This window comes from Topomyia yanbarensis, chromosome 2 (genome assembly GCF_030247195.1).
Source record: "Topomyia yanbarensis strain Yona2022 chromosome 2, ASM3024719v1, whole genome shotgun sequence".
In the NCBI taxonomy this organism is placed as follows: Eukaryota; Metazoa; Arthropoda; class Insecta; order Diptera; family Culicidae; genus Topomyia; species Topomyia yanbarensis.
Genome location: NC_080671.1, coordinates 273,987,063 through 274,014,552, shown reverse-complemented (window position 1 = coordinate 274,014,552; position 27,490 = coordinate 273,987,063). Strand labels below are relative to the sequence as shown.

Genomic DNA, 27,490 nt, shown 5'->3' with positions numbered 1-27,490 from the left:
ACGCAGAGTGAAAATCAGTCAAAACGGCAACACTCCCTTTACGATGATTTCAACACTAGAATTTGGCAACCGTTTCCAAAGGCAGCACTTTAAATGACTCCTATTATATTTTGAAAACAAACCTTTTGTCGATCGTTGAATTTGTATATCAAACGATGTGCATTTCGAAACAAAGAGATGAAATAATTCTAAAACTTGTTTTTACTCATACATAGACTCTAGAATGCACCTTACAATCACGATTGCACTAAATTCTGACGAAAATTCAAATTTTTTTTTTGATAGATTTACAATACTTATCTCCTCCAACTCAGGCATGAGTAATGTTTATTTACATTGCACGATTGGTCTGTTCAATAAGGTATTTTTGGCTTCACACTATTCGCCTCTTTTCCTATTCTCTTTGCTTGGTATCAATTGAAAACAAGCCTGTCACCAGTGAACCATGCACCACGGTCAAATGAGCATAAATGAATACATTCAAACATGGCCACCAGCAGGGATGCCACATTGAAATATTTGTTTCAGTGAAAAATCGGTTTACCTGTTGTGATTCCCAGTTGCGATGCCCAGAACAGAAAAAAATCAAAAATCGCTGTGGAATATTCAACACTGCTATGAAATATCGGAATATTTATAAAAATCTGTAAAATTGTGTACAATTTTAATGAAAATGCCAGAAAAATTTCATTTGTGACATAGAAGCTGTGATTAAAAATGATAAAATAAATCTTTGATGTTATAGCAATATCTGTAAAAGTGGCAACCCTGGCGTGAAGGTTATGAAATGTAAATATAAACAAACGTCAAAAACATTCGCAGCATAAAATAATTTTCTTTCGTCGGCCTTGTTAGTTGAACTGGTATGTACTTACGATAAATTCATACTAAACGAATCAAAAACATTTACGATCGTTTTTTATTTTGTTTTGTATAGCGTCTAGAGAATGGACTCTTCTCGTCGTAGCCATTTACTGCGGGAAAAACAGTCAGTTCAACTTATATTCTGAACTCGAATGGCGATTTCAGAATGACTTTTTCCTCTGCTACGGGCGCATTAGAAGATGCGTGGAGCACCTACCTGCATCGTCAATGGCCAGTTAATTAAGATATCAGGTATGTATTCATCGTACCGTAGTGAGAGCGGAGCCATAAACTCGGTGAGAAAAACACCTTCGATCAGTTGGTTAGCATTGTGCCTATCGAGAAGAATATTGTTATTCTCTGCGAAACGTTGTTTTTGGTGCGCCGCACTTTTGTAATCTCAAGTGAAACAACATCGGATTCATTTTAGTTTTTTTCAGTTGGTTATTTCCTGCTCAATAAAAACGAGTCATTTGTTGCATTGGTGGTGTGATGACGGACTTATATTTTCGCTCTACGATCAGCGCTCGCTCGTTCAGAACAATAACATTGAAGAGATGTTGTTGGTGGCTCTGAAGATCTTTCCACGTGATGTCAAAATTTTAATTGTAGAAGCAGTGGAAAATATATGTTTAAATTTGGTTGATTGCTATTTGATTTATGAAATGCAGATCTCCTTCTTAAGTACAAAACAATCACCCACGAAGTCTATTTTTATTATGATGGCTAAATGAATTATCTGCTACAGAATGTTGATGGAGCTTGACCTGCGAATCTTTTTCTGAGTGCAGAATACTACGGTGTAACCAATGTCGTTTGGCTATAATCACGAGCATAATCATGTAGGGTAGACGAACCCATATTTATCTCATTAGTCAGAATGTCACACTATTTCGAATGTAACTCGGCTTACAGTGATTGGATTGCGTTTAAATAGGTATCAGCGTGCTTGCTTCGTTCTTAAGAAGCAGTAACATAAAAATTCTGGTTTTGAAAATGTAAAATACTCGCGTTTGAGCGAAGTGAAAAGTCAAGTACAACGCACCCCCATTCATCCTACCATTTGACCTAATGCGTTGAATAGAGAGAGAGCAGACAATGCTCCAACTAATGTATTCAAATGGGTGGGATGAAAATAGGAGCTAACATGAATTAGGGCACAGTAACCCTACTTGTGCAAATGTAATATGTGAAATGAAAGACTAACCTTTTCTAAGTAGCAAACCAATTGAGCACTAGATGATGAGAAATCAGGTCTTTGCAACTATTGTTTGAAAATAGAAACTTGAATTGAAGTGTGGTTTAAAAATAAATTTACAAAATTGGCGTTGGGTTATTATTTATTATCACATTACATATAAAGTACATTCTTACCAAATTTAGAGCAGAAGCAAAATTTTTAGTTAACGAATGATGTGCTTGATAGTTCAGGAAGTGCATCGTTCCAGTTATACAACTTAGGCATAACTTGTTCATAAACATCCCTGTTTAGTTTAATCAGGAGAATATTTTCCAGGGTATCATCACCTAGTGTGGATCGATGGGGCGAAAGAACGAGTGCTAATGCACTGAATGCTCTTTCAACCATTGACTGGGTAGCTGGCACAGACATTACCACAGCGGCAACAGCAGACAGTTCAAAGTGACTAGTCTTACGTTTAACCCAGTGGTCCCAAACGTTGTATGACGTAGGTTGGCGTTCTTCTAATTCGACTGTTTTGACCTGCTGTTGAAATGTGGAATTCGAACTGCTTGGAGCACCCAGAGTACCACCAAACATTTCAGTGATGAAATCATCTTTTTCGTCAATTTTATCACTCGTGTTGGACAGAACAGTAGATTCATTGTTGTTCTCTGCATTCAATTGTTTTATTCGTTCCCATGTTCGAACAATGAATCGTTGTAAATTACAAAATTTAACAATCAACACTGACGTCAGATCAGTTACATCATATAGTGTTTAGTATGTATGTACAATACCTACCTGTATCTGTTCCTTTTCTTCGGCGGCGAATAATGTTGAGTTTATGTACGAAAACCGAGGATCCATATATAAAGCCATTTTAAAGGCCATTGAACATTTAAGATTCGTGAGTCGTCTTGTTAATGAGGTTACCAGATCTAGGGTATACGGATTGTTTTCCACCTTCCGCACCTCGCGTATGGTCATCAACCACTCCATGTAGAAATCGTTGAGAGACATGTGAGCGTCTTGTAGGTTTTTAGTGCATATGAATACCGGTTTGAAAGCTTCAGTATATTGGTTGATGAACTCCCAACTGGATGAAATATCTGTATGAAAACATGAATCTTCTACAGAAATAAAATAGGTACTGTTTATGTTACCGGTGTAAAAAATCATTTGTTTATTACAGCGAGCGGAAAATTTCTGAAGCGTATTATTGTAATATTTCATAATTAATCTCACGTGATAGTATCATTCCGGCATGATTTTAAAGCAATTATAAATTATAGCATTATCAAATTAAACTTACCGAGCTCGGGGAACTCCTGCTCCAACTGAATGAAGAAATTTTTTTGTTCATTAAAACTTGTTAGCATTTTAAAAATTCCGCCCCAACGAGTTTGACACCATACGGGAGGGTATGTTGCTTTGTGGTAATCAAAGTTTGTTTTGTATTTTACATTTTTACATCGTTTGGCAATCTACGTTACTTGTTTTACCATAGGATGACTTTTATCAATGACATCGAGAATCGCCAGCTGTAATGTGTGAACAGCGCATCTGATAAGATTCAAATTATCACGTTCCTGATCGTGAAACTCATTTGAAATTTTGTCGGCCACGTCCTCGGCAATTTTGTTAGTGAATTCTTCGTCATCTTCAGGCAACATCGTTATCATTGACTTTTCAAACTCATCTTTCAGATGTCTTACGCAGGCGAGCATGTTCGCACCATTGTCGACGGTGACGGCAAATATCTGGTTCAATTTGATGCAGTATCGAGCCAATAGCTCAAGTACTTTTGATTTTAGGAAGCTAGCAGTTTGACGATCTTTAATTTCAATCATGCCTTCAAAAAACTTCGCTACAATCACCGAGAAATAATGTTAATTTAGTGAAACTCACCTAAAGTCCTTGTAACGATCTTGTCTCCAATAGCAAATTGCACTCCAATCCCGAGGACATGATGATTCAACCGAGATGCGGAGTCGATCATTAGACTTAGCAATTTTGTTTTCATTTCGATGGACATGGCTGGTCGCATTTGAGCGGCTGCTTTCTCCACATGCCCCGTAACATTACGCCGATTCAATGTTATCCCAACAGCTGCGGACAACGGGTCTAGCAACTGCCTCAAACCTTCCCATTGGAAACAAGACAGTGGGAGATGATGGTAAGCAACGAGTTTTACTGCCGAGTCAACTAATAGCTGTTTATCGATCGCCACGGATTTCTTTGCAATATTCCGAGGTTTTTTCGTTTGAGTTGATTTATCTTTCATCAAACCATGTTCTACCGCTAGATTTGAGTGCCTTGATCGAAAATGCCGAATGAAGTTTCCGACATCCAACTTAGACTGATTGTACGTACAGTCATTTCCATCAATCCGACAAAAAGCCCGTTCACCATCTTTTCGGATAAATTGAATTGCTTTTTCGGAAAATTTTTTAGCATCCACATTTTTCCTTTTTCCACTGTTCATTTTTAAACGTAAATTTCGATTGAGTCGTTCACCTGATCAAACGGGAAACTGATATTCTCAATTGACAATGTCAAATTGCGAAGTGCGCGTTAATAGCATATCAAATGAAACCTAATTCATTCCAATGAATGACACTGTGAGAGCGAAGCATAACACAAATGAATGAAATATTTCAATCTGCCAAATCAGCTAAGAGGCCGATAAATGTTGAATGAATACTGTTGTTGCCATGGCAAATTGAATTATTTTGTTTGCTCAATTTCAAACGAATGAATTGAAAATTTACTGCACTGACGTGTATAAACATATCGCGTCGTGAGTAAAAAGTGCAAAAGACTTGTTGGTTCGGTAAAATACGTGTTCGAACACGTTCGTTGAATGCAACAGTGACAATTGACTAGCAAGTGAAAAAGTGATTAAAAATGCCGACAAAAAGAACGCCGGCAAAAAGACACCAGTGAAGAAGAAGGATGCCAATAGCGAAGATGATAACGCTGCTGCTCTTGGGGCTCTTATTCACCTCCGAGGAACAGCTCAAGGAAAAGTCACAAGAATTCGAAATGCTCTAATGAATGGGGACCAACCAGAGTTGAACCAACCGCAAGTGAAAGTGTATTTGAAAAAAAAATAGAAGCCGTTTATGCAGAATTTAATGACGTACATCAGCGCATTGTTGAACAACTCTCCCCTGACGAACGTGAGGAGCACGACCAACACTATTTAGAATTTGATGCTCTGCATGATGAAGTGTCTTTATTTCTCGAAACCTGGCTCGAGAACATTTCAATAAATGTACCGGATTCAACTTCCAGAAACCAACCGGTAATCATATAGCAATCTCTCCCTCGTATCATTCCTTCGTTCGATGGTTGCTATGAGCAGTGGGAGAAGTTCAAAGTTAGGTTTCGGGACGTGGTGGATAAGTCCAGTGAATCGCCACGAATAAAACTATACCATTTAGAGAAAGCTCTAGTTAGAAATGCTGCCGGGCTAATAGATGCCAAAACCATTAGCGACGGTAACTAAGAGCACGCATGGAAATTGCTCGAAGAAAGATATGAAGACAAAAGACGACTCATCGATCTACATATTGGTGGCCTTTTGGGAATCAAAAAGTGTGGCAAGGAAAGCCATATCGAGCATAGAACTTTGGTCGAGAAAGCTACCAGTCACATCGAGAATCTGAAATTTCTAGGACAGGAATTCACCGGAATTTCGGAGCAAATTGTGCTGATTGCACAAGCTCTAGACGAAGAAACAATAAAGCATGGGAATCAACCTTGAAAAAAGGAGAATTACCATCATATGAAACTACTATAAGATTCCTGAAGGACCTTGTTTCAGTGTTGGAGCGATGCGATGCACCGAGCGAAAGTCAGCATCCAAAGCAACTGCGAAGTTCGTCAAAAATGAGCAAACCACTAGCAAAAGTCAATGCGGCAACAGTTCCCCCAATATCTAAGCTACGCTGTGAATTCTGTGATTGTAATCAACTGACTTTTAAGTGCCAAATTTTCAACAACCTTTCTGTTGGCGAACGTCTGGAGAAAGCGCGAGAAAAAAACGTGTGTTTCAATTGTTTGCGTCGTGGCCATCGCGTGACCGACTGCCAGTCGAAAAGATTATGTGCCAAATGTCATAGAAAGCATTAGAGATGGGCAATTCGTTCGCGAACGGTTGAAGTGAACTGGTTCTTTGAAGAGAATGAGCGAACGGAAGTTCTTTTTAAAAGAACGGTAGTTCTCAATTCTCTTCAAAGCGAATGAACTGAATATGACCCAAAGCCGTTTAGAGAATTTCTCGGACCGATTTTTAGGCGAACGAATGAAAATGAACTGACTTGCCGTCCCACAAACCGCTCTCTGTGCTCTCCCAGAATAAAACCGGCGAAGAACGACTCATAAGCGAACGACTCATCTCATTCTCTATTTCTCTAGTTATACATAATGAAGAAATCGCCACCCTTGATGAACTTGTTAAGCATACAGATAACAGTTTGGGCAGCATCTGTTTGGTTCCTCTCCAAGAATCGAATGTTTTGAGAGACATTCGCTAGATACAAGTAAAATATCAGCTGAACGGAAGAACGGTTCATCTGAACTAGTTCTTTTTATAGAACTGTTCAGTCGGGAATGGTTCTTCGAAGTGAACTGTTTTGCCCATCTCTAGAAAGCATCACACACTGCTCTATCACGATGTCAATTCTACATCCCCGACTGTCGCAAATGAACCTGGTCAACAAGCGTCGGAGACACCAGCGAATTCAATAGCGGAACTACCAGCCCCAGTTCATCAATCGTAGGTTCAATCGTCAGTGACTGCAGCACACACCCAGCTTCCAGTGAAGCCAGCAACGCAAGTGGTGTTGCTATCCGCCTTGGTCGATGTTTTAGATGCGGATCGCCAACACTGTACCAAAACCTTAGCGTTAAATCGAATGATATTCTTGTTGACCTGGCCCTTTAACAATTGGCAGTTGTGTTTTGGATGACTGCCATTTGATTTTTGTTGCAATCAACTTTTCGGCTTTGTATGCAAACATCAAATGATAGGCATACAAAAGATAAAAGCAAAAGTTGTAAAATTCGAAATAGCAATCATTCTGTTTTGAAATGTGATCATTTATTTTTCAACAACTAAAACGTCACATTCGATCAGATAGTCTCATGTTTAATTTATATAGCAAATAAGAAAATCGAACTACTCCAAATATTTTTTCGCATGCATGTCATCAAAAAATTGAATGAAAGTTGCTCGAACAGCAAATCGATAGTTTTTTGGTTTTAGGTAGACCATCAGTTCAAAGGAATTTGTTTTTTATATACTTCGTGATGAAATTGATGCAAACGAATATTATTTTAATTGGTTTATTTAAGAACTATTGGCTATTATAATAAACTGTTGAAAACATTTCTAAATAGTATCTAATAGCTGCTTTTCGGTGAGTTTGTATTTAAACAATTCCGCTTAAGTAGGACTCACATATTATTGCAGCCTAGATTTTACAAATTCGTATCCATAAACACAAATCAAATGCTTAAAACTTACTACCGCACTATAAAAAGATGGTTTTTGCATTCCAAATTTTGCTTAGTATAGTTGCCAATCATAATGAATCGAGTCGCGGCACTGCACCTTGTAGCTTTAGCATAATTTATGTTACTGAATGAAGTCAGCTGCTGACTGGCCTTTAGCTATTCATTTGAATGCGATTCTATTACATTTATTAAAGTTAAATCCCATGCTACACTTATTTGTTGTCGGTTATTAATCAAATGTAAGATATATCTAACGCAATCAAACGAAATAAAATAGTAACAATTTTTTAAATAAGATTATAATGAATTTGAAACAAATTCAAAACTCCTTTTATAATTTTCTCTATTTTTACGTTTGACAGATGGGTTCTTTTCAAATGTTTGGCTAGATATGGTATACAAATACAACATTTTTAGTTCAAATCTGTTTAAATAGTAAATAGTCTGAGGTGATAACCGGTTCCGTTGCTCCCTTCAGTATAGTTCGTTTGTTCTCCTCATAGGATATTACGGAAAGAAGTTACGGAAGTTTGCGGCATCCGATTTGCTCTATTTTATTGAGATGCGTGGTAATAGAAGAATCCTGATGGACGGCTTTGAACAAAGAGAAACAATATTGATCACAATATATACGCGAACGGAGGTCTTAGTGGAATGTACGTAATGTTTCAAAGGTTTTCTTCCATTTAACTCCACTATTAAACATAGTGGCATTAAATGGAAGAAAACCTTTGAAACATTAATATTGACCAATGATACTCCATATAATTATCACAGATCCTAGCTGTCGAAATCGTACAAGGATATATCTTCACATTCAACGAGAATTTAAAAAGATGCTACCCGTAGGATGCAGGATAGTCAGTCGAGATTTAGCGTAGTTTGGATTTACTTCATTTCCAACCAAGTAGTTTTTTTTTTGAAAATTACTCTTGGTAATAAGAGACGGCAATTCATAGGTACACCTAAAACTATATGGCTGTGCGATGATGTCGTATTTGATACCATCGTATATAAGAAAAACATCCGTCTTTTCAAGCTTAAATAAATCCAGGACATTGTCGTTTGGAAGTTGATTAATATATAGGAACTCAACGGTTTGTTACTTTTTCTGTAAAAATGGACAAATTGATACGAGCCGCTGATATTTGAAAATTGCTGTTCGATTGGATCAATACTACGTTTTAGTCACATTCGTTTCGGAGAACTTATTACGCCAAGCTCTTTGAATAGAGGAAATATGCTAGCGGAGCATGTCTGCTTCCATTCACGAACAATAGATACAAAGTTGGCCACATCTAGCGAGTCATAGCTGTAGGTATAATTTGTCCACTGGTCTACCAACTTCTTCGGCCAGGGTTTCATTGGTTTCGAATTCATCGGAGCTTTTCAAAGTCAAGAACTTATATGTCGTGGTGCAGGAGACGCCAGTTGCTAAAAATTTATTCAAAATTATCTCCACGGGAATGTGCTGTTTTCAAATATCCAATCAAATCTTGTTTGGACATCCGGACGTCTTGTATAGTGTGTAATTTTACTAAATGTTTGATTGTCTTTGAACATTATTAGTTTATTGTTCGAGGGACATGTGCAATTTCTTTTTCTCACTATTATCACCGAACATGCCATAATCTTTTACTTTGTTGGCACACGAACATCAGGACCACATTGAGCTATGCGGAGGCATGGGAGCTATACTTCTTAAATCCCTCTCCTCGCGACAGTGATTCGGAATATATTGGGTTAAATATATGTGGCATATGGCACGTTCCGTATGTAGCGGCGGCAACAGTCCAGCCGGCGCGGTCATCGGGATAGAACCAAATCCGATCGCATATCGGTTCCTCATGTGGCATGTGGCATATCCTGCAACTCCCGAATGTGCAAAAATTCAGTGTATTGATTGCGGGACTGACACCGCCTTGAAAACATGAATCGAGCTGGCCCGTGAAAATTCCAGACTTTTGGGTTGCCACACGTAACTACTCGTTGTGGAAGCCATATACCTCCGTAATATTTCGGAACCAGTAGTTCCCAATGATATCCATTGTGCTCTTACTGGGATATCAAAACTTAATGGCCATTTCGGCGTCACAATTGATGTAGGCACCAATTAACAGAGAGTTGGCATCCGATGAACGCTGTCATATTCTAAAATGATTAACCAGATCGTGAAACTGACCGTGTACAAACCTTTGCCAAACATTTTACCTTTTGTCTTTTTGACACCTTATCCAATACTTCGTTCGCCTCGTCTTTCACAGTTTGCTTTTTGCAGTTCCAAGACCGTCGCGGATGATTTCCTGTATGCTCTCAAGACCCCCATGCCAGTGATATTGTCCGAAAATGGGCACAAATAAATCGTTTGAACTGGATGTATTGTTCCAGTAAACACTATTAACAATATTTGTTATTTTTCTTGACCTGAAAAACAGTTTTCACTACCAGGTTATCGTTAACACTAATAAAATTACAAATTTTTTTTTGCTCTCGTGAACGGATGTGGTTTTAGTAAATGCTGTTACTAGTAAAAAGAAAAAAAAACTAAGAAAAACTTCTCCCAATCGCATTGCGCGCATCAAATGATTGTCATTTGGTTCAGCCCGAGCACTGAAAACAGATGAAATACGAATGATGAACTGCTGTGATTTGGAATGATGATTATCAACGCCATCGTTTACTTTTTCGAGTGCAATCAATTCCTTTACAGTTAAGTTTATCATTTGAAAATCGACAACCTGTTCATTCCAATTCAAATATGAAGTCATTCGATCTTGAATTCACTATTCGTTGAATGATTGCCATTCGAAATCGTCAACATCGAGTTTTTAGGCCGTTCATATGATAAATCATACGCTATATTGCAATCATTTTTGTTCAGTGAACCACATCCATGTAGAGCACTGTTGGATTGTGGTTCCCAGGTAAATTTTCTCTCCCATTCCTTGGCAAACGTCTTGAACATTAATGTAGAAGAAGTGAGTGTACCAATCTCTGGTATTGGTAGTGTTAGGTGTACAGTGAAGCAAAGAGGAACCGTCCAAGTCCGTTCCAGGTGCACAAAATTCTCATTCGCGGTAAATTGTCTAATTTCACCTAATATAACTGGCAATATTCCGCCAGTTCCAATAGAAATCGAAAATTGGAATATACCCTCTGGCATTAAGGGGAACCTTAAGGGGAAACTTAATGGAACTGCGCGCGGGGCTTTGCCGATTTTTTAAAAATCGCCGGTAAAAAAAATCGAAAAAAGGAATACATACAAAACTCGAGCATCGTCTAAGCTACATTTTAGTATTTTTCAAGTTGCAAAATTTGGTGTTTTGTTCGAATGGTGTACCGGCAAAGCTTTGACTTTCAAATTTCTCTTATATTTCCTATGCAAGTGCTACTTTTTATTTACATACATTTGTTGAGAATTTTATAAGAAACATTTCCACCGCTTACATCACATAGAATCGAAGCACCGTTTCAGAGATATGTACATTTTGCCGTACATTAAATCATATTTAGAAAAATCATACTTGCGCCGCTGCGGATTAAAAATTTTACACTGTTGCCGTCATTTTACCCATGCTTGGTTGGAATGCAAACGAAATGAAATCCCACGTGCTCCTGTTGACTTTTAAATTATTCGAAGTCATTTCCCGCTAATCAGACCAGTTGACATTGGTCATGTTATACAAATGTATTTTGAATAAATTGATTTTTTACAGAAAATACTACAAGTTTTATTTTATCCTCGCGGAAGTCCCATTAGTGGTACTCTAAACGAGCAGCCGCCGTTGCTCAAAGATGATTTCGCTAGAGTTTCTCAACGTGGTGCACTCGGGGCACTAGCATGACTGGCGCCGGAAAGTTATTATTATGAATTAGAAATGTATGATGTAAATTTTGTAGTAATATAAAAAGCCTCCTAACTAAAATGCATTTAAACAGTGTTTTATTAGAAATGCTACTTCTGCTTTACTACAAATAATCTGTTAACTAAAATAAATTTTGCAACTGAATTGATCAGGAATATGAATTTAATTTTATGATATGCAGTCTTCAGGTACCCGACGACGCGGATCATTGTTTATTTTATAACAGCAGATAGATGGTTTTCGATAACATGTCTCCAAAATGTAGATTGAAGTTTCTATAAACATTTTGTGCATAGATATTCTTATAACATGTTCTAGACCAACACAGCACAAGTGAGTTGGTGCTTCAGGCATGTCTGACAGGTTCACAGTTTTTTGAAACTGTTTGTAATCTGTGAATATGAATGAAAAGTATGGAACGAATGAAAATGCAATTAATATATTGAAAATAAATGTAATGAACTTATGTACGTATTATAAATATGATCGAAGATAATGGTGATATATGAAGAATGTAACAAAATACTGACAATACACATCAATCCCACACTAAATTTAGGAAGACAATGAAACTTTCGCCAGATTGTTTAGTTTTAGATATGTATTACTTTAGGGGAACTTTCTTCGTATTTCTTGGTTATTGTATCGATATTTGTGAATTCAAGGTTTAGGAGTTCATACATCAGATATCAGATCAGATTTTTTTTGTTATTCGAAGTGAACCTGCAAAATGCTTCACGAAATTCCAAATCAATTTCATTTAAACAAACATCTTCTAACTAAGCATTATTTTACTCTTTGAATCCTGTTTGTGTTTAAGTTTTGTCATAACTCTAAAAATAGTTAAAGATTTGGCCCGAAGGGTGATGTGTCATATTCCATTCGACTCACTTCGTCAAGGTCGGAAAATGTCTGTGAATGTATGTATGTATATATGTATGCTTGCACATGTACGTGTGTACATGGTGTAGAAACTGAATCGCCGTGATATCACAGTGATGCAAAACTTATTGAAATGGGTTCAAAATTACCTGAATTTAGCACTCGCTAATGACTAACCAAATTCGCTTTGGCCACTTTCGACGGCCGGTTTGTTGGACTTTGATTTTGATTATTTTTGCCTTCTTTTTTTGTTTTTATGTTATATTTGCCTTTTTATACAGAAAGGTTATACTAACACACTGAAAATTGTCAACCTTATCCTAATTTTTTGTCTAAAATAAGCTTTTTGGCGCAGCTATGAGCGTGCGGCGAGGGGTTACCACATATCACCTTCTCCCATTAAACCCATTAAATCTCCCCCATCATACCCTCTCAAACCGCAACCCCATCTCATCTTCTTCAGGCCAACCTCCGTTAGACCCACCCACTGATACCTTCACCTACCTATGACTTTTGAAAGATTCCCCGCGAGTCCGAAGAGTACCATACGCCAACCCAGTACTCGACGACTTACTAGACTGAGGCGCAAATTTGTTTCGCTGATCTCCCATTTGCGCGAAAGTTGCAAGTTTTGCTCTTCTTTCCCTGTCACCATACACGCCTTCTCTCCCCTGTCCTCGATACACCTGCTGCTACACTGATGTGGAAATAAGCCCCCTTTTGAATATCTTGACCAAGTCTTCGTTAAAAAATCAAATTTGTATTCTGTATTCCTAGTTTTATGATAGCTGTAATTTTTACTCTTTATTGAAACTCTTGTCCTCCATCTTGCAAATAGAATTGTATCCCTAGTTTTAAGATATCTGTGAAATTTCTCATAAATATTTGTTCCACCTTTTGTGTACTGAACTATATTTTCAGTTTTCAGATAACTGTAATTTTTTTCGTAAAATACTATTACTCCTTCTCTTGTATATCAAACTAAACCTTTTTTCTTGTGTAAAAAAATATCTCAACATTGTAACCTCCTAGGTTTAAGATATCCAAAACGTAAAAACAAAAGAATTTGGCACCGCCAAGCTACCGCATTTGTGCCTATCAAATAAACGAAATGAATGAAAAAAACTGGATTATGCATCTAAACATTTTGATACCTTATATTTCAAAGGTATTCCTATTTCGAGAAATCCTTTTATTATTCAACAATAGAAAAAAAAATCTGCCAGATCATATCACAGTTCAATGGTCATAGCTTTTCCAAAGACACCATGTAAATATTTATACGGGTGATTTATATGTATGTGGTACCAGAGCCAGCTTACAATTAATTTTTTGATGGTGTCTCTTTACAACAAATTTTAATTTATTTTATTTATTTTAGAAAGTTTACATCGGATTGCATTTTTGCAGAACATTGCGTATTATTAAGAAAATTGTAATACTAAGGAAAGGTAAATGTTTGATTAGCATTATGTTTCAAATTTATTTTTTCTCTAAACTGATAAAATACTGATTTGTTACACTTTTCAAGAATATTGTCCGATGTTTCTGTACAAATTATATCGTACAGTTTTTTGTGAGTGCGCCTAAATTGTATATTTTTATTCAATAAACATATCTTATATTTTAGTAATAGTAAGCGATTCTTCGTCTGCTTTTACCCAACGGAGATACATTACATTTCCGCAGTTAACGTTAACGTAGCGCAGTTTCGTCATTCTCGCCATACATTACACTTTTTAGAACCTCTGCGTACTTGAGCCATTTCGCCCCGAACTCCACTCGGATATTCTCCTGCGGAAAATATCGCAAACCGTTTAGCTTCGGTTTCTGTGAGTCATTTAGCTCCTGTTGTCGTGAGCCGTTTAGCTGCTGATTCCATGAGTAATACTCCAGTTTCGAATATTTCTCAGCGATGAAACTACTCTACTCCGACTGCCAGTTCTCCGGCGACGGAATTTTCCTGGGTACCAATGGGTAAGTGAGCTTGCAGCTTCGCTTCGATCTACTCGATACAGATCCAGTGGTGGATCTAGCCCGCTCATGAGCTACCCGATAGAGTGTCGAGATCAGTCCGGCGATTCCAGGTGGAGCGTTGCATCCGGTAATTCGGCGCCTCGATGACCCACAACCGGTCTAATTTACTCCGATGGAGTGTTTCCCGAAGACGGAATTTCTCCCGATCACGAATTGTCGTTTCATGGCGGGCCTGAAGACTATAGGTGTCACTACTCTGATGACAGCATTCCAAGTATGTTCGTCGTGAGACACCTCTTCGATAATAATAAGCACTATCACGAAGGACAAGTTCTTTGAATCTATGGACTTCGAAATTCACGTATTCGGGTGCCATTTGCCTATTCACACACTCCGGACAAAGTGGTGATGAATAGTCTGGAGGACCCCTGCCGGCTCGAGAAAGACCGCCCGGTGTCCCTCCCAATACATGTTGCATCCGTCCGAATCTGTAATCTTTACCGTTGATTCCCGATGCCGGAAACTGAAAGTTTCTTACCGTTCTGTACACGCCCGCGACACGAATAACCATTAGAAGATACATGCACGTTAGCTTTGTTTGTTTCCTCTTTAAGCTCAGCGCAGCAGCCCAAGCTGGAAACGCCATACTTCAGTATAGAGGAGGAGATACCCAATTACTTATTTACAATTATTTTTCTTATTTACAATTACAATTATTTTTCCAAAATTGATTTTTTTGTATTTTTTTAATAGTTCCAAGTAATTTATGCGGACTGTCATTTGAGAAATTTAAATTTTTAGATTTTTTGCTATTAGCAGTCAAAGTTAACCATGTGGGTTACCCCAGTACTAGCTGGCGTCCAAAAGGGATTAGTCCCACATTGTGTTTTATGAAAATTCGAGTTTTCTCATTCTTTTTCGGAGTTTTCAAGAAAAAATAGTCGATCGATTTGCCATCAGTAAATGTAATGTTGTAGCTTACATAACTCGATATAATACTGTTTTTAGTTTGATTGCATTGTGAGTTGACGTTTTAGCCCAAACAGTCGTTCCTGAAGGTGAGTGCCGCTTACATAATTGCTATGTATGGCTTTTTTCTATCCAATATATATTTCTTGCGCGAATGTATATTGTTAAACGTAATTTTTCGAAAATTCCAGTGAAAGTGTCATGTCGCTACATTGCAAGTTGACCGAGCAATAAGGGATCAAGAGAAAAACGGTACATTCTGGTCGGAAAATTAAATAAAAACGTGGAATCAATTATTATCTTCCGTTTTGTAGTTAAGGTGTCTTCGGAAAAGTTGGTGTATGGCACCTAACGCTTTATTTGGTTGAATCATACTAGTTCGGAATTCAGTCGCAAGCGCACTTATCAATTTTTAATAAAGCTATATAGAAATGTGGTGTCTTCGAGAAAATTGTAGGTTGTAGGTTTCCCTCATTTTCAATATATCTTTTGAATATGCAAATTTTGTAGGTCCTGTATGTTTCGAGATACAGCATGCTTTGATTGAAAAAATTACTTACAGATTATGTTTCCAAAAATGCGTCATATTACGAAACTTGTAGGACCTACCAAGTGAGTATCTTCTAAAGATATGCCTTCGAACTTCGAAAATGCTCGTGAATTGAAAGGTAGTTCATATAATGGTCTTATTTTTGCTAGACAACATAAACCAATGAATTTCTAATAAAATCGTGTATTTTAACAATAAAAACAATGTTAATTTGGAAATGCGGAAGTTTTTAGCCCCTTTTGGATACCAGCCATTCAATTGATACTGAAACTTTCACAATTTAAACAATACACATTAAAAAAAATTCACCAGAATTTCAATATAAAATGCCTAATGGAAAAATAGTTTCAGCTATTTCAAAATAATGCCATTTGATTCCGTATACCCTTTATCTCAACTCTTCCGAGCAGTTCCAGTGTAAACACCCCGCTATACATTATATTCCACAGTGTTGGGTCGAGCATGGCAGCCTGAGGTACTCCCGCTAATCGACCTCTCGAAGCTTCGCTGATACCTTCGGGACTGTCCAATTTAACCGTCTAGTTACCCCTTGAAAATGCCGAAAATACTTCCCATGTTTCGTCGAACGAATAATCCCTAAGGAGCTTAGTCTATTCGAAATGAATATGTAATGGTTCGTGGCTAAAGTGTCAATAATCCCTACGCTTTCGTCGCAACTCTTTATTTGCTCACGAGTTTTCCGCAGCTCTGGAACCTCATTTGATCCGTGAACCATTTAACTTTCGACTCATCCTTTTCGTCTTCATCTATTACATCGCCCTTTATCTCCTGTCTCAGTGAGCCGTAGCTGCTGATTCCATTTAACTTCTGTTTCTGTGTGACTTGCAGCTCTCAGTCTTTTCCGAGCTACTCGGGTAGTCCCCGGCAGCGAACTCACTCTACTCCGACTGAAAATTCCCTGAGGCGGAATTTCTCTCGTTACTTTCTTCCTTCAACTCCTTGATCTTCCTTGAGTACTATTGCTCTTAATATTGAAAAATATGTCACACCTAGGTGATTTAGCGCGCATCGATGGTATTGAGTGTCCGCCGACGCTGATCACGACACCTTGATTTTTTTTCCGGCAGCACTACCTCGCAACTTGACATCAACCATCCAGAATTCCAGGACGCCTATTTTCTCTACCGTCAACATCTCCACCTCCTGCAGGGTCTCGACGGTTATTGTCAGGCCAACGTCATCTGCAAAGCCGACGATCTAAATTCACCTGGGTAGTTCCAGTGTTAACATTCCATTGTACATTATATTCCAGAGCGTGGGCCAAGTGCTCTGAGGAGTATTACCGTGGTCCTAATCGACCTCTGGCCCATGTTCGTTTTGACATTAAAAATGTCTTACTCCACTATCTGGGGCTAGGTGTCATTCTAAAATCTAAACTATCTCCCATGTAACGAAACTATGTAAGGTTTGCACGCTTATAACTCCGATATTACTAGATGGATTTTAATCATTCATACACCAACCGATTCAGAAACACCTAACTTAAATATTGGTAATAATTTAATATCTCCCCAATAAAAGTAGACTTTTGGAAATTGGTAAAATTAAAAAGTTCACGAAAAACGGGAAAAATACCATTCGTATGGCAGATTTCTCAGACACAGCCGTCAAAAGAGGGCAGCTTAGTTGCTCAATGAAACACGAAAAGTCATAAATAGAAGCAACGCATGTCCGTTTAAATCAGTTGTTGCTCTTATCCCACACGAGCAACGTCGTCTCCGGGCGATGCAATAAGCGCTTTTGATTTTCGGCAACGTTAGCATTTGCACACACTTGCACCTAAGCTAAGTGACTAAACCTAGGGGCAGATCACTTGTGATGCATTTTTAAAAATCAGCTAAATTAAATGCATTTCTTTCCATCAAAATAGAAATTCGTAATGTATTTTGCGTTGCGTGCAATGTATTTTGCGTTGCGTGTTAGACGTCAAAACCCTACAAAAAAATCAGCCCTACATTCAACAAAACGTCGAACAAAGTGAATCAGCGTAGGACGTTTGTTAAACAAAATTTTCTGCGAGGGAGTGCAAAGTTGATGCAAAAATGGAAATTAAATGCATTTTTTCTAATTTGTTGCAAATTTTGTATACATTTCTAGAGTGATCTGCCCCTAGGACTAAACCATATACGGTTAGTTTATAAATAGAGGTGACGCGTACCCGTTTGAATCAGTTTTTGTTCTTATGTCGAACGGGTAAGATCATGGCTGCAGCGTCTGGGCACTACAATAAGCGGTAGACGCTATGCATTTTCGGCAGCGGTGGCCATATGCGGATTTGTCGGGTACCAGCATGGTGTCTCAGAATGATTTGCAAAGTGGGTGGGCGGGGTGGTTTGGATTTAATTCAATACGGTGTGTGCTGCTTAAGAGTGTTGCGTTTGAAAAAAATATATTTTTATGCATGCGTGTGCGTTGTAACTTGTTAATCCATATTTACGGCGCTTTGTAGCTGCGTAGGGTAAAGAGCCTATTGGTTTTCATGTTTCATATTTCGGTTATATGTTTTTTATGAGTAAGGCATCTGACAACGTGCTTCTGTAGTTATTGCACTGTTCAGCAGCGTAGTATTTTATATAGGAGAGTACACTCAGGTTTTTTTACGCGGATTTTGAAATTTACGCGGTTTTCATTAACGCGTTTTTTTTTAAATTTACGCGGTTTTCATTTACACGGCCTGTATCCCCTGCGTGAATCTGAGTGTAAATGCATCGGAAACAATCACATTCCCAGCAGAACTTTTTGTTTTCTAATTTCAAACACTTTTGTTTCGTACTGCACACAACGGAAAATTTTAAAACAGAACTTACCGTCCCAGCAGCAGTTGAAGCGGGTGTTCTTTTGACGTAGGACTTACGTCTTTCTTTACTATACTGGGTGTCATTTCAAAATTTTCAAAACGGATGCGTTACGTACACTTTGAACTCTAATAACTTTTCTCCTACTAAAGGAATTACTAATTTTGTTTCATAAATCGAAAGGAAAACGTTCAACGCTTGCTATTGATACCTTGTTTGCTATGTAAAACTTGTTTAAAAAGTTCAAAAACTACTTTTAATGCGAATCAACATTAATGCTAAAACCTATAAATATGGGTGTCACAGTTTTTCTTAAAGCCAGACGTGTGTAAGCCACAGAGCAGAACACACGTACGTGTGCTGCTCAACGAGAAGCTGCATTTTGACCACCAACCAAATCATAGCTACTGCCTTATCGCTGCCAACCAAGAACAGTCGTCGCCCTGCGTGAAATTCATTGCTCTCAGAAGTGGACAGAGTTACTAATTCGCAAGCTGCTCTTCCAGTGCCTGGTCCGTGAGATTGCACAGAATTTCAAAACCTACTCTTCCGGAGCTCAGCCGTAATGGCCCTTTAAGAAGCCAGCGAGGCCTGCCTGGTTAGTTTGTTGGAAAATACCAATCTGTGCGCTATCCATGCCAAGCGAATAATCATCATGCCGAGCGGGAAACGGCGAAATGATATTCACAACAAACGGTCCTTATTAGGACCACAAAATCGTTCTCAGAAGAATTACAATTGAAATTTCCATTTCGTGCTTTGGAAAATAACTTCCCTCTTATCGGGTTAGTTATTTTCTATAATAATATCCGAAAAATGTGCGATAAAACCAATAAACTGACCAATTGGACGGAAGCAATAAAATACCTACAACAATTTGAGTCAGAAAAGTGATATTAACGGAAAAATGCTTCGATCGTTTCTAAGTGTTTGGCAGCTGAAGTTGCCGATTTGTTTTCCAACGTCAATTATTTGCGCTGTGCTGTACGGAACAGATTTTTGCGCGATGTGTTGGGAAATAATTAAAACAATTGTGTAGTAGATTCCGTAGATTTTACCGTAAATTTTGATAGAAATGATTTTGTAAAAGCATTAATTAGCCGTGCTTTGAATGGTGGTTTTTGCAAATCTTTCTAGAACATTAGTGAATGTGGAAACCCTGCTACTAAGCGAATGCCACGCCTAAAAGAATGATGAAAATATTTTCATTTGTCGCACAAAGGGATGGACTACCATCTGCACTAAGAAGTTTATAAAAGAGATCGCATTCCGACATACAATGCTCATTCGATGTGAGCTGCGAAAGGGGAATGTTCGTGTATGTACGCAGCAGAAGCGAATTCGGGCAAGGTTCGAATCGTTAGCAAGGATTCTCGTCTGGTATCACCAAACATAGTTATCTACAAACCGTTCTTTTTAGGATGAAAACATAATGGAGAAAGAATTGAATTAGAAAGTTCCATTTAATAACTTGCATTGAGTTTGCGCCTGTCAAGTCTGCTGTACTTTATCAATGACACATATAAACCAATGTTTATCGAATTAATCTACAATGCAAATCTTTCTAGAACATTAGTGAATGTGGCAACCCTGCTACTAAGCGAATGCCACGCCAAAACGAATGATGAAAATATTTTCATTTGTCGCACAAAGGGATGGACTACCATCTGCACTAAGAAGTTTATAAAAGAGATCGCATTCCGACATACAATGCTCATTCGATGTGAGCTGCGAAAGGGGAATGTTCGTGTATGTACGCAGTAGAAGCGAATTCGGGCAAGGTTCGAATCGTTAGCAAGGATTCTCGTCTGGTATCACCAAACATAGTTATCTACAAACCGTTCTTTTTAGGATGAAAACATAAAGGAGAAAGAATTGAATTAGAAAGTTCCATTTAATAACTTGCATTGAGTTTGCGCCTGTCAAGTCTGCTGTACTTTATCAATGACACATATAAACCAATGTTTATCGAATTAATCTACAATGCAAATCTTTCTAGAACATTAGTGAATGTGGCAACCCTGCTACTAAGCGAATGCCACGCCAAAACGAATGATGAAAATATTTTCATTTGTCGCACAAAGGGATGGACTACCATCTGCACTAAGAAGTTTATAAAAGAGATCGCATTCCGACATACAATGCTCATTCGATGTGAGCTGCAAAAGGGGAATGTTCGTGTATGTACGCAGTAGAAGCGAATTCGGGCAAGGTTAGAATCGTTAGCAAGGATTCTCGTCTGGTATCACCAAACATAGTTATCTACAAACCGTTCTTTTTAGGATGAAAACATAAAGGAGAAAGAATTGAATTAGAAAGTTCCATTTAATAACTTGAATTGAGTTTGCGCCTGTCAATTCTTGTATACATTTACCAGTGATTCATATAAGCAAATGTTTATCAAATTAATCTACAAACCCGAAGGTTTTTGCAAGTCCTAGAAAATCAGTGAATGTGGCAATCTCATTCGACATGAAATTTCCAGTAAACATTCATTCAAAAAGTGCATTGGCTCAAATTATCCATGAATGTCATATGATATGCCCAAGTTTAGTCCTACGTCAACACCGCGGTTACGTCCCTGGCATTACCCACTCCTAGTTTTTCGATTCAAATTCAAGCCATGTCTTAAGCGTTACTGGACTTAAAATTGTTTTCCCAGTTTAACCAGTCAGAATATCTGTCCTACCCTATGTATTTAAAACACAGTTCTAATTGCGTTTTAAGGTATACAACAAATACGGTTGGGTATACTAATTTAATTTTTAAAATAAATCTGTTTTAAATTATGAAACAAACCGCTGTACTGAAGATATAATTATGTCAGTCCTATTACCACATAAAACACCTATATAACATAAAACGCTGCAGAATTGGTTTAATAATACAATGTTTATACTACAGAGTTATAACACGTTTTAATAATTAGCAACAAGAAAAATGTCACCAAGATAGCATAAAAACCCGTTTTAACTGGTAGTGCGAACGTTGCATAACAATGTAATTTTTCAAATAATTTCATTTTTCCACCACTAATCGATCAAGAAATACTTAAACTTAAGATTGTTTACTTAAGTTCATTAGTACATTATTGAAAATTTAAATGGAAAATGAAATTTCATATTTTATGGAGAATCTGTATATTTCCGTTGGCGGGCGTGGGTTTCCTCATCACAGCTCTCAATATGGAACTTTTCTTTTGAATATATTTTCTGGACAGACCAGCCTATTTTTACTAGATGGATCAGCCAAATAATGCCAATCACCTAGTGAGATACTTGATTAATTGTAATAATAGATTACCGTTAAATGACCTTCAATAAAATATGTTTCAATGGAGAGGTGTATAGCAAATTGTAACATATGAAAAGAGGCGAGTGAGCATGAACGTGAGTCGATATGTGTGATAGATAAAATTCATTTGCACGCTCTTGAAAAAAGCTATATTTTTAATGTCACCGTGGTCGTGTCCTGTACACAACCCTTTATTTTTTTCTTATAGCAATACTCGGTTCTGAAAGTAACTTTTCAGAACCTTGCACAGATAGTCCGGAACCCGCATGCTGTGTAGCACTACGGCGATAGCCACCCAGCTGACACTTCTGAACGCGTTCTTCACGTCGATCGTTAACACGGAACAATAGCGTTTTCCCCTTCTCGTTTGCTTCGGTGCTTTCTCCGCGCTCACGATGACTGTGTCGATGGCGTCCACCGTCGATATCCCTTTCCGGAATCCGAACTGCCTCTGCTATAGTCCATTCTCACTTTCAGCGTAGGTCGTCAGCCTGTTGAGGATGACCCTTTCCAGAAGTTTACCAAGACAACCAGCAGACATGTTGGCTGATACGATGCTGAATCTCCTTGTGTAGGCATGTAGGCTGATACGATGCTGAATCCCTGGTTTTACAGCGACACTAGCTTCTGCATCTTCCATCTACCCGCGAAGTAGCCATCGTCCAGGCATTTCTGTAGGATTATCCTGAACTTGTGCGGAAACACCAGCATCGCGGTCTTCAGTGCCACGTTGGGGATTCCGTTTTCGTAACGGGAGCTTTCTTCGCATTCACCCCATTTGTCACTATGAGGAGCTCGTCGTTGGAGATTCGATTGTCACCAGATTATCCACTGTTTACATCAACGGCATCACTAAGGATGCTGAGCCTTTCGTTCTACCAATACACTCGTTGGATTCTCGACCGCCAGGGCTTCCAACATGCTGAAACCTCTTGCGTTGGTCAGCCTGCTACCCCACTCCACGGCCCAAGCGTCAAAGTATACTAACAACTGGCGTTCGTACGACTAACGAGTCGGTTAGTGCGTCCAGTATCTGATTGTACTGTTCTAGTGTCCATCTCGGAGGAGCATAGCAGCTACAGACGAATACACCGATGATCCTGACGATCACAAAGCCTTCGTGTGTGTTATCCATCATCTCTTGGACAGGGAAACCACCCATTACTTGAATTGCAGCCATCTCTACACTATCCACCACCCAGTTACCGTTATCGGGAGGAACACGATACACCTCTGAAATAATTGCAACGTCGCCCTTCGTTTCTGTTGTTGACTGACACAACAGTTGCTGTGCTATTTCGCAATGACTGAATTTAAGCTGGGTTATCCCAATCGTCATTGGCTTGCCTTCGCCTTTTTGTGCTCTGGACATAAGAAGCATCATTCGTGCAGAGCAAGCACTTCGGTTGCTTTGTGCAGTCACTAGCAATGTGTCCCTTCTCCCCACATTTTCTGCACAGATCAGATGTGTTTCTCGTCTGATGGTTGAAACACACCTGAAACACCTTTCCGTTTGATTAGTGGCTCTAGGTATCAATTGTAATGAGTATATCGACCATCCGACTTTGATCTTACCGGTCGACATAAGCTGGTTGCCTGTAGCTGGCGGTAAGTGTATCGCTGCTGTCTGTGTGCCACTATATGCCTTCCTCAACCTGATTGGCATCTGCTATTTGTCACGTTACGTTGTTGTAGTAGCGCTCTTCTCACTTCGTCTTCCGTTGTGATCTCGTCCATTCGACCACCGCTTCTTGAACTAAAGCTCTCACATTTGCTTCTCCTTCCACCGCTTCTGCCACAAGTTCCAGATAGGTCGAGCTCTTGATTAATTGGTTCTTCTTCAGCTCAAACAGAATCTCGCCTTTCTGAGTACGCCTGGTTCTTAGGGACCGTACACTAATTACGTAAGGCATTTTTAGAACATTCCAACCACCCCCTCCCCCCAGATAAGAATTCGTAAGATTTTGACGAACTCCCCCTCCCCCCTACATAAGATCTTATCATGATTTTCGTAATTAAAAAATCATATTGTTAATTCATTAAATAAGATAGCGAAAACGATACTTATAGAATTATTTCAAGAAAATTCATGACAAAATTTAACTGCATTCATCTGTAGTAATTTTATTTGCACCTTAGTAGAACAACTTTTGGGTAATATTTAGAAAAGCCAATCTGGTCCATATAAGCTGCTTCGCTATATTCCACTTCCTTTGAATCTATTTTCTTGTGATGCAGAGCTCAAAAGAATTTATAACCTGTTCTGGCATGAATTTAGTCTGAGCTCCAACTGTGACGATTATCGTACGCATAGCTCCGACATCTTCGAATTTTCGTGAAGTAAAATACAGTTCACACTCTGGAAATATTCGGGCCATAAGATCTGTCACAATCGCATGACAGAATCTTTTCCGAATACCTTGTGGTTTGAACAAAAAGTATGAATAGAAGGATATTGGACCATCAACACGAAGAGTGTCAGCACTTCTTAACTTGTAAGGCATACTGTGACCCCAGTTCCCGAACAGAACAATATGTCATCAAGCGTCAAGAAATTGATGTAACTGCTCTAACACCATCGACAATTAAGACGCTCCTCACGATGGCAACAATAAACAAAATTACATAATTAATTTAACAATCATATCCTGCTGTTGCAAAACACTTCAATTCCAGGTCCATCCTTCCTTGGCCATGATGTACAATATGTGCTAATTTTGTTTGATATAGAAAATGTTCATGGCACAAATAATAAATAATTCTTTTGTAAAGAATATTTTTTCTTATTGATTTCATTTTTATACTTTTTTAAGAAAGAACAAACCCTCCCCCCCTCAGATAATAATTTGTAAGATATTTTGAAACTCCCCCTCCCCCATATGCCCTTACGTAATTAGTGTATGGCCCCTTACTACATTGTCCTCCAGCTCCTTCAGCTTGGGACCCTCTCTCACCCTTTTTGAGGATCGCAGCGTACGTCACGCCGTCGTTTGCTTTGACGACTAGAGCGTCTCTCATACACCTCTCCTGGTGCGGCCGATGGTCTTCTTTCTTCTTTTTATCCATTTCTTATTGTTTTTCCTCCTCTCTTCTACCGTTTCTATGATTTACCATCTACTCTCAATCTGTCAGCTGTTTCGCTATCTTTTGCCAACCTTGCTCTTTTCACAGAATGGGAATACCGGTCAACCTTCGGCGTCTCATAGGCTTTACTTCACTATCTCCGTGGTCATTGTTCTCTTTTCAGCGTTTTCAGTACTCTCCAGTAACAGCATTGCCTCGCTACTGCTACGGCAGATTTGATGCTAATCACTTGATCCCTGAACTGTCCGTCACGTCGCTCCTGCTTTTCGCGCATTTGTAGACTTTTTTGATTTTTGCCTCAGTTTCGTCACTTTAGGCTGGTCTTTTTGGGTAACACACCTGAAACCTTAGCTTTCTTTGGCGACCTATTGCTTTGTCACTGCTCGTGCTTGGTATGACCTCCCTGGGCTGCTCTCACTGCTGTTGCGGTTGCATATGCTGTTGCCCTTGGTCGTTTTGCTGGGTCGGCGGCCTCGTTAGATCATTTTTGGTGAACAGGTTCACCACACTTGCTTAGTTAGATTTTTTTAAAATTTTTGTTTTGTCTTCTTCCATGCTCTTTGGGTCACAACTTCAAGCCGCTATCTACGCCCGTAATAAGTAGTCGCCTTATATGATTTCATAGTTTTTTTGCGAACAGTGAAGTCGCATGTAAAGGTTGATGCGGTCTTTCATGGGGTACCGCGTTCAGAGCCGGATCGGCGCTAGTCAGGAACGTTCAACTGAGCCTAATTCCACCGGGTTTCGAGCGTACTTGGAGACCTGCCAAAGTTTCAACGGGACGGGGAGTAGCAAGTAGCATTAGTTCACATGCCGTTTCGGGAAAGTGTATCCATCCTAGGGTAAAAGAATGGCTGTCGTTTGTCGGTCAATTTCGATTAAATCGTTATTCTCAGCCATGTTCTGCCGACAGTGTGCAAAAATTAGGATCTTTCTGGTATCGACTATAATGTGCCGGTTAGCACTCCAGTTGGATTATTTATGATAAAATCTTTAGCGGAAGAGGCGCCGCTTCGACGGAGCTGCTTTCGGATTTATGTGACTTTTCACAGAGGTTCTGCAGAGCCCAACATTGCTTACAAGACTCCCGAACTCGCAATAAACGCCCTGAACTCTTGTCCTGAACTCCTTCTGCCCATGTGTATGTATGTGTGCATGTTTCTAAAATGTTACTCATTTTTCTTAAAGATGGCTGGACCGATTTGCTCAATCTTTGTCTCATGGAAGGTACAACCTTCCCATCGGCTGCTATTGAACTTTGTGTCGATCGGAATTCCGGTTCCGAGTTAAAGAGTGCGACCACAAAGCAATTTCCATATAAACTGGTACCATTAAAATAACACAAATGGCTGCAAAATTACTTGGATTTTCCAGTCTAGATCACTAATGACAAACCACAGTCGATTTGATCACATTGGCCACCTACGAGGATTCCTGAGTCCACAGAAGCTGGAACTATGTAAGCGGAGAGGGAGTAAAAGGAAAATTAAAACATCCAATTTGTATTGTTGATGCCAAAGCAGACCTATTGATAACACTAGTTTGCAAGAAAAATGAAGTTTCAAGAAAAAGTATTTTTTATACTAATTTTGGGTCGCTGAACACGAAAACAATCTTCATTTTTTTGTTCATAGAAGCGATTTTGTGATTTTCTCAAAAAACTCGTTTTTGAGTACTTTTTGTAATTTTTAGTCAATATTTCGTGTCAAAATCATTCAATTAATTTAGTCAATATGCAAATTGAAAGGTGCCGAGATGCCCTTTCCAAAAACATATTATATGTGTCGTTCATATGTGAAATTTTTAGTGCTGCAGGCGACCAAAGTTTTTAAAAAGTGTATTTTTGGCCCTTTTTAAAAGTTACTCATTTTTAAATGATTTTTTTGCCGAAATACAATTTTTTTTTCGGACCTTTTAGAATCTAAAATGACAGCTAATATATTTACGTTAATTTTAAGCCTAACATCACTAACATCGGATGGAAAATGTTGATGCTATGACACATTGAGCGAAATGGAAAGCAAGGTGTTGAAGGGAGAAAGTTTAGAAAAGCGTGGAAGGATCATATATGCAAGCTTAGTGCTCACCGGCGACATAACTTTTTGTCTGCTACCGTAGGAGTCAGGGTCTTTTGGCATTAGAAATGCGAATCACCTGAGTCTTCCTGAGATTTCCACATTTTAAAAAGAGCACTTAGTTGTACAATGAAATATCCAAAACCATTCAAATGCCGCAGGATGGATGGATGCAAGCTTGAAAAGACAGTACCCTACACAAACAATAACTATCAAGTATAGAAGATTATTTCAGCCGAAAGGAAAGGTCTCTTAGAAAATAAATTCCGGACAAACCGTTACTGGCTAAACGCAGTTCATAGCAGTTACTGCAAGAGAAAACATTTTTCTTTTGTTTACTATAAACATCTGTGATTGGCGGGTAACAGTTTGTCTGAAATTTCCTCGCAAAGAGAATTTTGACAGTT

At 38.6% G+C, this 27,490-nt stretch overlaps 1 protein-coding gene and 1 long non-coding RNA gene across 2 annotated transcripts in view; one reads left to right on the top strand and one right to left on the bottom strand.

Annotated features, from left to right (window-relative positions):
- Positions 1 to 644: 644 nt before the first annotated feature.
- LOC131679159 (uncharacterized) lies at positions 645 to 2,180 on the top strand. The gene is made up of 3 exons (XR_009303807.1): positions 645 to 863; positions 938 to 1,116; positions 1,305 to 2,180. It is a non-coding gene; the product is annotated as an uncharacterized LOC131679159 (long non-coding RNA).
- A 5,408-nt stretch (positions 2,181 to 7,588) lies between these two features.
- The window catches only part of LOC131683161 (uncharacterized), a 30,929-nt gene continuing 11,027 nt past the window's right edge, over positions 7,589 to 27,490 (bottom strand). Inside the window, exon 5 of the mRNA XM_058964994.1 lies at positions 7,589 to 8,164. Within this exon, the coding sequence (XP_058820977.1) occupies positions 8,125 to 8,164 (40 nt within the window). The 3' untranslated portion in view covers positions 7,589 to 8,124. The remainder of the gene's footprint in view (positions 8,165 to 27,490) is intronic.